At 34.6% G+C, this 12,917-nt stretch overlaps 2 protein-coding genes across 4 annotated transcripts in view; both read left to right on the top strand.

Annotated features, from left to right (window-relative positions):
- Positions 1 to 12,917, top strand: part of LOC107221194 (protein outspread) — a 73,332-nt gene that overhangs the window by 7,206 nt on the left and 53,209 nt on the right. The gene's annotated exons all lie outside the window — the stretch shown is intronic.
- LOC124294676 lies at positions 9,046 to 11,191 on the top strand. The gene is made up of 2 exons (XM_046741079.1): positions 9,046 to 9,327; positions 9,407 to 11,191. The coding sequence occupies exon 2, from the start codon at positions 9,495 to 9,497 to the stop codon at positions 10,644 to 10,646; it is 1,152 nt and encodes a 383-aa protein (XP_046597035.1). The 5' UTR covers positions 9,046 to 9,327; positions 9,407 to 9,494; the 3' UTR covers positions 10,647 to 11,191.

The following is a 12,917-nucleotide window of genomic DNA, read 5'->3' as shown; positions in this document are numbered from 1 at the left end:
GAAATCATCGTTGCTTCCTTGTCGAGATGACAGGAGGGAAGGGGTATGATGATTCGATTATGTACGTATGTATATCATTTAATTACCAATTGAACTCCGTGTCTTCGTTCGAAGACGTAATTTTATAATCATACGTTGAAACGTAATAAATAATGGTCATGGATCCACCTTTTAAATTTTTCTCATCTTCGTCGTCGTGAAGAAGCTTGTTAACATCAATAAAGAGAGAGAGAGAGAGAGAGATGCATTCAACGGCATATGTATCCAAGCTTATATACACTTTATCTGTTTCTGCCTTTTTCTTTTGCACGTATATATATATAATAAACGGTTAATAAACTTGTGATTTTGCTGGTACCGCGTTTTTTTTTCTTTCATTTCTTTTTTTTTCCTGAGCTTATTTTCTCGCCCACGAAGCAGAGATTGGAAAGATTTCAGGTCATTTTTATTTATTTTATTTGTTTTATTTATTTTTTTTTTTCGTATGTTTCTTTCAGGGCGGGGGTGGAGGGAGAGGCAAGATATTTGTTTGCGTAGAAGCTTTTTTTTTTCTTTGCATCAACATACACAACCGTCTGACATACATATACATGTATGCGTGTATATAACAACTGCGCGCACGAAGAAAAATTTGTGACCGTCATGTGGTATCGAAACCGTTGTCGTCACGAACGTCACTCGTCATCGTCATCGTCTTGGTTATAGTTTTTAGTAGCTGGAATTCCGTATGTAATAAGAAAATTCACATATGTACGAGAGGGATTTCCTAGTATAATGGGTTATGTACATAATGACACACGTCGGTATGTACGAATTAAATTTTATATCGACGAGAGTGAGATGAGAAGAGGTGAGAAAAGGAGAAGGAGCGACTAGAAGCCCCGGAGGTATAGAAGGCGTCCTTGATGGACAGGATGTTCCTACCTGTGTGCCTCTTGGTCTTTGATTGCCTGCTCGCTAGTATACCTGTATATATACATATATACATATATATACATATATATGTATACAGCTATATATGTGTAATATATATATAGCTAAGCTGCTGCTGCTGCTATTGCGGCTGCAGGTGTAGTTAGTTGAGGTGTACGAAGAGAGAAAGATTAAAGGGGAGTGGTTGAAGTTCCGAATTTGAAATGTTCCGGAAGTGACTAATTCCGAGATTATTTGGTGGCGAAAATTGAGGTATAGAAATCCAACTTTGAAGAAAGAACGAAAGTTTCGAATGGTCGGAAAGCCGACGACGACGGCTCGATGTTGCGAAATTCAAGATTACGAAAAGTAATGTTACGATAGAGGAAAATTGCGGGAATATCAAGTTTCGACGGTGTAAAATTCCGAATATTAAAATATACTCGCACAGTAAAAGTATCGATAAATCAAAAACGAAGAAAGATCAAAGCGGTGAAATTTCACCTGGCCAGAAATTCACGGTACTGAGATTCTTCGATTATTTGGAATTTCGATGGTTCAGATTCTTAAATTTTCTCATTATCGTACTTTTGGAACTTTGAGCGTCTGCTTACTAATTATCGGCGATTACGGCACGATTATCTACTTGTATCACAAAGTTGCAAAAATGATATTTTAATCTTGTTCGAATTTAATTTTTTTTTTCGTTTTTTTTCCTCCCACTCTTGTTTCCATTTTCATTCTTACCGTGCATATGTTAATGCAATATACGTTACATCTGATTTTATGCGTTGGGTATACAATGATATAATACACCCGGTTACCAATTACATATATAATATACGTATATATATTTTGCTCGCAAAGATCTTTATTTCAAAGTTTACTCGCGCGCAAATGCACGGAAATTGTTGCGGTTTCGTCGTTCGCGGTTTTTTTTTTTTTTTTTTGACCGCCGTAACAGACGGACAGGCGATGACGAAGCCTTTGGAAAGCAAAAATGCAAAAAGATTTAGCTCTTCTTTCTCAGCCTTGTAGTTTGTTTTTTTTTCCAGAGAGAGGTTGACGAATTTTTTATTTTTTTTTCTCACCCTAGACATCGTAGTGTATAAATATATTAATGATACATTTTACTGCACGCGTTATTTGTTGAGTGTGGTCTATTTTTCATATCTTCGACAAGAGAAGAAAAAAAAAAAAAAAAAACAACGCACAAAACATAACTAACAATAAAAGAAATACGGCAACTTTTCGGAAAATCATATTTCCGTTCATATTGTTATAAAAATTGTGGGATAAAATGAAAATTGCAGCTGATTCGGATCCTCGGCGTTGTTTCACGATCGTTGTTAAATCGATCTATCGATCACAAAAAGTTAACAACAATTTAACGCCGTTTCTGAAAATTTGTCTTACGCATAAAACTTGGGCGTTGTTAAAATTTTAGATACCTTCGCCTCGGTTCTTGTTACACGGTACTTCATATTGTAAGTTACACATACACACGACAAGCGAATCGAGCAGGATAAGATAAGATTTGAGGTGAACGCGAAATTTCATTCAATATTGTAGATTAGAGATGTGTGTATATGTATGATGTGATGTTTGTTGTACTATGGATTGGGAAACTACGTCACTAGACACGGTATATTAACAATTATGGTATAGATATTTTATCTCGTTTACACCTATTATATACCTATATGTGTGTGTGTGTTGGGTAAACGAAAAAAAAAAAATAGAACAATACGTGTACATAAAAAGTTGTGAACATCGGTTGCGGAAATAGTCAAGTTAAATATTTTAATGCTTACAATTGGTTCACCATTCGTTGACAACCCGGATCATTTTCACCCGGATGAATTTTTCATCGAATGCTCACTTTTCCATTGTTGAAAATTGTTTTATACATATATATATATATATATATATATATATATATATATATATATTTTAACCCAAATTTTATACGTCTTGCATTTCAATTTTGTAGACAATATCAAGGAATTTTTTAAGTATATTTTTGAATTTTTTTTTTCAACTAAAATTCAACCAAAGGGACAAAAGGTCAAATTGACCCCGTGTGTCAGAGAAGGGGTAACGGTATGATTGTTACAATGGGATTATGTGTATATCGAGTATGGAAAATTATAATTGATTCAAATGCACTCGAAGCGTGGTGTTGACTAGTTGGAAGAAGGAAAAAAGTTTACTGTTTTAAGCATGCGTTGGAGAAGAAATGCGCGTCATCGGTAGGCATGGTTACCATTCTTTAATTTTGGGGTGTACTTGTTTTGGCGCTGAGCAATGTGCAACAAGTTGACAAAAAAAAGGACAACGGTACGAAATGATTCCGGACCATTCGAAACTTTGCTTTTTCTTCAAAGTTTGATTTCTTTACCTCAATTTTCGCCAGCAAATAATTCGGAATTAGTCGCTTTCGGATTGTTTCAAATTCGGAAATTCGACCCCGCCCCATGTTTCCCAACCAACCAACCGTTTTATAGGTATGCCTCCGCATTGCGTCGTAGGGTGTCCCTGTTCTATTCCTGTAACCCGCTACTAGACTCCCTGGGGCATTGACATCCGTGAACGTCCCTTCCCTTCCCTTCCCTTCCCTTTCTTTCCTTTCCTTTTCCCTTCTGCTTCTTCTTTTTCTTCTTCTTCCTTCGCTCGTCACCATCATCGTTTGTATATATATATACATACATACAATTTTTTTTTTTCTTCTTTGAAACATGTTCAAAAGTTTCATTTGGATCTAAAAATACGCCTGTTAAAACTTGAGCTTATGATGATAACATTAAGAGATTTCACACCGTCCTTTATACGTATATATTTTTCATAAAAATAACACGGTTCAAGTAAATTCTGTATCACTTGTGATCTTTGAAAGCCAACATGTCTTTTTGTGCCGTAAAATTTGAGTATCTGAAAGAATTCTCAAAAATTCGTTCTGACGTACGAACATTTGTTTGAGCAACCGTCCGTAATAAACTGGTGTTCACTTATTCGTTTATAAACCTATTCGCGTTTACACAACTTTTCTCGCGTATAATACGCATGATGATGATGATGATGATGATGTATGTACCTACACGATTTTACAGATCGTGTGGTAAATTGTTATTGTTGTTGTTGTTATCGACGACGTGCACTGCGTATTTTCTTCTTCTTTTTCTTCTTCTTCATTTCGTTTTTTTTCTCATTACACAAAAATAAGAAAAATTCTGGCAAAACCGTTCGATTGTTTTTTCTTCCCCCACATTATTCGTTCGTACTTTATTTTCTATTTCATGTAGGTACATCTCTTTCGACTCTGCGGTATGAAATCTTCTTGTTTTTCTTCGACAATGACGGACGTACCCATATTACAATGCACGATCATGCGAAACGGTTGCGCACCGTAACGCGGCATGGATTTGCAGTGCATGTCAGTCGGCACGTGTTTTCCGCCTTCCCTTGAGTAGAATAAGAATAAGAATATGAATAAAAAGCACGAGAAGAATGAGATGAAGAAGAAGAAGGGGTCAAAAGTCTTCGTACCTGAGGTTCTCTTATCATCATCGTCATCCTCATCCTCTTGACGTGCTGCGGGTCTCTTTTATAACGGCCGGTGTACTGTTACTGACACAGTGGCATAATTAGGTGCCAGTCCATAACAGTGTGATGTTCCGTACCGTAGGTACGTATACGTGTAGGAACATGGCAGCTCGAGGAATTCATGTTGGGTTATATCTTAGGTATTTGCCCTGTAGTCCTATCGCATATTTCTTGTTTACAATTCTCAACGATGTACATATATATATACATATGTATGTATACATTACAAATACCGGGACAATCTGTTGAAAGTTGAAAACGAACCGCGCACGCGCGAGTTTTATCGGCTGTTCGCGCAGGCTGGCCAACCCGAGTTTTCAGCCGTCAAACTCTTTCCGCCGGCGACGTGGTTCCTACGAATTTTCGAGGTTAGGATCTCGAACAATCGAGACGGCGACTCGGAAAGGTTTCGGAAGCATTTGTCGTCGGGGCGGAAAGTCGATTCTTCGAAGAACGGTCGGAACTCGACGCTTACGCTCTTTGAAAATTCAAACGCAGACATTTTGCGTAGGTTGGCCCGCCTGCGTCGCGGACAAGAATATCGCCGCGGGAACGTTTCGCCGACCAATGAGATTTGATCATTCGGCGCACGCGCGGTTCGTTTTCAAGTTTCAAGAGATTGTCCCAATATATACACATACACATATACCTGTACAATTGTACCTGGTTCAACCGTATCGTGTGACAAATTAACTCTCAGCGTCGTTAGACCAATTATTATTATTCTTATTATCATTATTGTTGGATTTTTATTTTTTTTTATTACTTCTTTGCTTTAAAGGAAAAAAGCGACGAAAAGATATTGATCGTACAGAAAAACGTGGGGAGCTCTGACGTCCGGTGATGAATATATTTTTGTTTATCTAATAAATACATCTTTCTCTCAACGATCTCTAGAGTTTCGAGAGGATTTTCTCCTTGGCGAACCAATTACGTGTCTAAGTATTAGGCAAGGATGATTTTGCTTGAATGTGTATTAATTATTATTATATTATTATCATTATTATTGTTGTTCATGAATTCGAAACCGTAATTTGTCATCGACAATTATGATCGGTTTTTAGCTGACTGTGCCTCTCGTACTGTACACATCGTACAATATCCGTACGTAATGGAAATGAGTAACAATAATAATAATTAAAACATGCAATAATAACGTCGAAAACATTTCGAGTACGCCGTGAACGCGAATCGTGTTCATTTTGCGCGATGTTTGCTAAACTTCGTAACTTCGTCGTCGTCGTCGTGACGTGTTTATTACGTTTATAGTACGCTCGTGTAACAACTAACTAAACTGCATGTCGTCTGCGGATTATCCTCTTTCGTTCTTTCGGTATATTTCTTTTCTTTTTTCTTTTTTTTTTTTTTTTATTGCCTCTTACCGTTTTTTTTTTCTATTCCATTACTCTTTTCAATAGGTATACACGCATATACACGGAGCAGCAGGGTGTTTTTTTTTTGTGCAAATACAATTGTTTTCAATGAATGAATCTGTAATTTATTTCTTACTGGTGAGAGTCGCTATATTTTTTGTTCTTTCTTTTTCTTGTATTATTCATTCTTGTTTAGGTTATGTACGTACATGATATATATGTGTATATATATATATATATATGTTACAGGTAGATAGGTGGGATAACACTTTGTATTAAAATATTTATTACACGTATAACACCTGATTTACGATCGTTCGTTTGTTTGTTATATTCTACGTTATTCAACATTTACATTAGTGTCAGTATCACCGACCGATTGTTTTCCAAAATTCTTCTACTTCTGCAGGAAGGAGAAAACAAAAAGTAAAGAAAATAAAAAAAAAAAAAAGATGCAAAGCAAAAACAATGAAACCTCTTCAACGAAGAAAAGAGGACGAGAAGTGAGACAAAATTCTACCACCCTACAATGCACAGAGTGGAATGATGGGTAACAAGATGACCCATAACAGCAACAACAACAACAACAACAACGAACATCGACGCAATGTGTTATCGTAGTATATTTGGATCATTCCGAATATGCTAACCAACAGAAGTGTGCCCATTAAATTCCGTGTCTCTGTGCGTGTATAATAATTCGGTCAAGACGACGACGGTCTATAGAATATATAAAATAATACACAATAGAATGTTATATATATACATGTAAGGCACTTCAATACCTCTTTTCTTATTCCTCTTTTTCTTCTTCTCGCATTGAATTTATCTACGTCGATGTTTTTTTTTTTTTTTGTATAATATATACGCGTAGAAACACAGACAAAGCTAGTCACGGATTCGTGTTACGTTTTTCTCACGTGATCTGCACAATGCCTCGTTGTTTTCGGATATCTGAATTGGTTTTTTTTTTTTTTTTTTTTTTTGCATTTGTCTATTTACTTATTTTACAATTATATTATTCGATACGAAAACAATCTTTTCGCGATACTTTTCATCGTCGTAAAAATTAGGAAAGTGTCTGTCGGTATAAATGTCCAAAAACCTGAAACCTGAATGAAAAAGTTTGAATAGAAAAACTTGAAAAAAAAAAGGAAAGAATAAATTCTGATGAACAAAAAATTGTTGCGTTTTGAAACAAAAAAAATGAACGTGTAGACTAAGAGAAACGTGATCGTTTAGTTATAAAAAGTATTAGGGAGGAAAAATCGTAGGTTTGTCCGTAAGAGATTGAGAATGAATATATTTCCGGTAAAACCGGAAGTACAAATTAAACGGGACGTGGCAATTTTTCATGCCGATTGTTTGATTCTGAAACGTTGTAAATAATTTTTGAAAGATCACGATACTAGTCGAAACGAGAGTTACACCTCAAGGATGTGGAAGACAAACTAACGTAGATAAACAAATATCGTTTTTACAACCGTAATCGAAGTACAGAGTGAATAATAAATGTTTATTCCCACAAGAAAGAAGATCGTCGTCACGTTTGTATGTCGACGATATCTGCTGCAACGTGTTCCGTTCTACATTTTCTACCGGAGTAAATGGTGCGTGACTATAATCCAGGCCTGACTGGCTATTCTAGAATCCACGGATGATGATTATGGCTTTGTTGCTTAGAAGTACGAGGTATACAGGATATACAGGCGTGTCGGCTTGGCTGCGCAAGGTGCACTGGTATAGTATCTGTGTACGTCGGGGTTTTTTTTTTTTTTTTTTTTTTTTACCTACTTTATAATAATAATAATAATAGTAACAACAGCAATACAGAGATTTTTTTTATCAAAACTGCAGTACCTACAATCGTTTAAACTTGTGAAACAATTTTTTATACGCGAAAATCTACCGTCAGATCGTATACAAAATAACAAAAAACGTTAATTGTCGTTAATTGAAACGACTTGGCGTCCTTAAGGGTGTGTAGCAGTTCTACCCTTACCGACCGAGCAAACTTGTCATTCTTCTGCTTGTATTAGATCAAATTTTGATAGCGCGTAGCGCTTTTGTGGCGGGATTCAGGGACGTTACTCGTATTCCAAAAAAGGTTTAAAAAAAAAAAAAGAAATGAAAAATATGTGCGGTTTTTTGAAAGTCGTTACTACTCCCGCATTTCCCGCATTTCCCGCATTTCGGAGGACGAAAAAGTGCGTACGGTTGAGATAATTTACGCGATTCCGAAAAGAATGACGAGTAAAGATTTCCGAGATGTAAATGATGATGTTTCAAGAGGGATTGTGGTGATATAAATAAACAAAGTGTTGAAAATGCTTGTTTTTACAGAAAAAATGTAATTGTGGGAAGGTTACGGGGGAGACTGGTAAAGTGGAAATCGGTAATCTTGGGTTTTAGAGTCGCTGAAACGAATCTGACGTCAAAATTTCAGAATTCAAGATGGCGGATCCAATATGGTGGACTCAAAATATTAAAATCGACCCGATTCGCTTGAAAGCAGTTACTCGGGGGTTTTCGGGGTCGCTGAATACGAATTTGACGTCAAAATTTCAGAATTCAAGATGGCGGATCCAATATGGTGGACTCAAAATATTAAAATCGACCCGATTCGCTTGAAAGCAGTTACTCGGGGGTTTTCGGGGTCGCTGAATACGAATTTGACGTCAGAATTTCAAAATTCAAGATGGCGGATCCAATATGGCGGTTTCAAAATATACAAATCGATCCGATTCGCTTGAAATTTATTACCCGGGGGTTTTCGGGATCGCTGAATACGAATCTGACTTCGAAATTTCAGAATTCAAGACGGCGGATCCAATATGGCGGACTGAAAATATAAAAATTGGTCCTATCCTATTATATTAAATCCACCGTTTTAAATTTTGAAAATTTCTCAGATCTGACCCAATTTTTGAAATAACCTCGCACGTGGCGAAGTACTATATCAACGATCGAACCTGCGTGTACGATGAATTGTAACGGTGCTTCGGAGTCACGATTTTCACTCCCTTATATCGTACGTACGTATAATTGGGTTGGAACTGCAGTCGCATAACTTCGCGTAATTGTTTCACACGCGTGTCACGCGTGATGCGTGCAACGTCGTCGTCTTATCATATATTATATATACTATACTTATATGTATATAAAGAAAATGACATCTCTCATTTACTTCAATTTGAATCTGCCGCCATTACCACCAGTGTTATAGAGGGAGTTGCCTATCGTCATCATACATTATAACATACTCTGTGATTACTGATTCTATGGGCTCTGTGATATTGAAAATTCTAACCTAATAAGTACGTGAATTTACGACTACAATAATTGTGCATTTTATTAAGGATATTATTGAAACTTGAACAAACTACTGTACATTACCTGGAGTAAAAACTTTTAATGTTGTTTTCTGTTTTTATTTCAGGTAAGTAACATTGTATTGATATCTTAGCTAACTGTAGAAGTTGTGATTGTAATACTAAAATAAACTGTTTTTATTTCAGAATCCAACTTGAGTTTTTATTTTAAAAGTGGAGTAGAAGTACAATTATCCAGATTATTACAAAACAACATTAATTATACTTCAAGAAAATGGACAAACTAAGGTTTGATTTTAAAATGCGAGGGGCGTCAGATGGAAAAACAACGATATTGTGCCTAACCTCAATCGGCACGCTAGACGGTCGTTCTTTTGCAATACCAGATGAATACCAACCAACGACTTTCCACAAAGAATTAATAACCTCACAGGTGTATATCAGAATAAAAAACACATTGGTAAAAAGGAATCAATTCAGGAAAGTCTGGATAACCTTAACAGAAAATTTGAAAAAGGTCTATTTTGATGAAGACAATAACTTATTATTTGAAAATTTTTATTTAGAGGAAATTTCAGAAAAAATAACTGAAACACCTACCACAAGCACCTCAGAAGATACAATTAAGAAGTTGCTAGAAAAAGTTCTAGAATCTAAAGAACAAATTTCTGAAGTTAAAAACTTAAATAAAATCGCTACAGATTTCATGATTGATAAATTTGATGAAAAAACCTCCAACGCTAACCAATGGATTAATTTATTTGAAAAAGAATGTGTGCGCTGTACAGTGATAGAAGATAGGAGAAAAATTGAAATCTTGAAGTTTTTCCTGGAAAAATGTAGTGCTGACTGGTACACTTCAATGATTTTAAAATACTCAATAGAATCAGAATGGAACAACTGGAAAAAAATATTTGTTGAAACGTTCGGGAACAAAGGTTGGTCTCCTATTAGATATGCCTTTAATTTCAAATATCAATCTGGATCTTTGCTGGAGTATGCTCTAAAAAAAGAAAAATTACTACTTCAAATTAGGAAATCCATGGATACTGCAACGCTTATTGACCTTATTACTATCGGTTTACCAAACTTTGTATCAGACAACATTGACAGAGAAACACTTCAAGAAACTCAAGATCTGTTCAATGAAATAAGTAAATTGGAACATCTTGTAAAAAAATATAGTTATGAAAAAAAAGGGAAAACCTTTTCTGATTCTAAACTGAAAAAAGGTGAAGAAAAAGAGCCATGTCAAATATGTGTAAAGGCAAACAAAGGTAAACGTTTTCATTCTGAAACAAATTGCTGGTTTAGAGAAAAAGAAGACAAAAATAACAAGATGGGACCATTAAAATCTGTGAACAATTCAGAACTAGAGGTGGAATTAAATACAGAGGATCCAAAAAACTTAAAGTACCACCATTAATAAAAATCAAGCTATTACTAAATGACACTTTAGAAACCACCGGTATTTATGACTCGGGATCAAATGTGTCATTGATAAATGCAAAATTATTAAAAATTAAACAAGAAAACACAGATAATTTACAAGGAATAAGCTTGAAAACTATTAATGGTGCAGGAAAAACAAAAGGTATGATAACTTTAAAAGTAAAAATTTACAATATTGAGAAAACTATGAAAGTGTTTATCGTAGACAGTGACAACTTTAATTATGATTTTTTGATTGGCTTAGACTGTATTGAAAACTTTAAGTTGACCCAGACTGAAGATCTAAGGATCTTGCAAAACAAAGATTTCCAAACACAGAAAAATGAAATTAACTTAAATAAAGAGGTTGACAATAACACAAATGTCAGTATTCCTGTGTTATCAGGTGACATAGAAGTAAAAACAAACAATCTTAGGAAACATGAAGTAAATTTCAACGAACATCTAAATACTGATGAATTTAAAATGATAGTAAATCATTTAGATGTGTATAAACAGTCTGAAATCGACAAATTATTGAAGAAATACAAGTCAGTATTTGCTAAAGATAAATACGATATCGGTACTGTTAAAGAATATGAAGCTCACATAGATCTAATGGAAGAAAAATACTGTTATAAACGTCCTTACAGATGCACATTCGAAGATAGAAAAGAAATAGAGAATCAAGTGGTAAAATTACTGGAAAAGGGGCTTATTGAAGAATCATACAGCCCTTTTGCTGCTCCAGTTACTCTGGCATTTAAGAGAGAAGAAAATAAAAAAACCAGAATGTGTATAGACTTCAGAGATATAAATAAAATTATTACTCCTCAGTCACAGCCATTTCCACTTATAGAGGATTTGATAGTAAAAAGTGTAAACTGTGAGTACTTTACAACATTAGATATAAATTCTGCATTTTGGTCAATTCCCCTAAGGATTCAAGATAGACCTAAAACAGCATTTGTAACACAAGAGGGCCATTTTCAGTGGTCCTGTCTCCCTTTTGGATTAAAAACAGCACCAGCAATTTTCCAACGAATATTGAATAATATAATAAGAAAATACAAACTTAATGATTTTGTAGTATCTTTCATAGATGATATATTAGTTTTTTCACAAGATTTTAGTCAGCATATACAGCATCTATCAAGACTATTGGAAGCAATTCACAATGAGGGATTTAGACTAAAATTTTCAAAATGCTCATTTGCTAAAAATTATGCAAAATACTTGGGTCATATTATTGAAAAGAACTCAGTAAGACCACTGAAAGATTACCTAATCGCAGTGAAAAATTTTCCAGTTCCGGAAACAAGGAAAAATATAAGACAATTTCTTGGGAAAATCAACTATCACCATAAATTTATACCAAGCTTGGCACAAATCTCAGACCCATTACACAATCTACTGAGGAAAAATGTAAGTTTTGTTTGGTCAAAAGATTGTCAAGAATCATTTGAGAAAATTAAAACATTACTTTGTTCGGAACCAGTACTAAAAATTTTTGACCCCAATATTCCAATCAAAATTTATACTGATGCTTGTATCAATGGAATTGGAGCTGTACTGAAGCAAGAAGATGAAAATAAGAATTATAAACCAGTAGCATATTTTTCAAGAAAACTGAATGATGCTCAAAAAAAGAAAAAAGCAATATATCTTGAATGCTTAGCAATTAAAGAAGCAGTGAAATATTGGCAACACTGGTTATTTGGAAAACAATTCACTGTATACACAGACCACAAACCTTTGGAAAACTTAAATGTAAAATCTAGAACAGATGAAGAATTGGGGGATTTAACATATTACCTATCACAATATGATTTCAAAATAAAATACAATCCGGGAATATCGAATCAGGAAGCTGACTGCCTAAGCAGAAATCCAGTTTTAGAATTTGATGATAATACAGATGATATTCTGAAAGTCATAAATCTAGTAAGTCTGGAAGACATAAAAAATGACCAAAACCAGAACATGGAATTACAAGAAAAGAAAAGAAAATTTATATTAAAAAATGACATTTATTATAAAAAATTAAAAAGTAGAAATAAAATAGTATTGTCTGAAAATCTAAGTAAAATATTAATAAAAGATATACATGAGACTTACTGTCACTTGGGAAGATCGCAAATGATTAACAAGATAACCCCATTTTATTCTGCGAGAAATATGATAATGAATATAAAAAAAGAGTGTGATAATTGTTCTATATGTAAGAAAAACAAGTCGAGAAATAAAACAAAATATGGGCATCTAT

Source organism: Neodiprion lecontei, chromosome 5, assembly GCF_021901455.1.
Source record: "Neodiprion lecontei isolate iyNeoLeco1 chromosome 5, iyNeoLeco1.1, whole genome shotgun sequence".
NCBI lineage: Eukaryota > Metazoa > Arthropoda > Insecta > Hymenoptera > Diprionidae > Neodiprion > Neodiprion lecontei.
This window is presented reverse-complemented; position numbering and strand designations above follow the sequence as displayed.

Excerpts from the sequence above, each read along its gene's own strand:
- LOC124294676 (XM_046741079.1), top strand. The coding sequence starts at position 9,495 with ATGGACAAACTAAGGTTTGATTTTAAAATGCGAGGGGCGTCAGATGGA.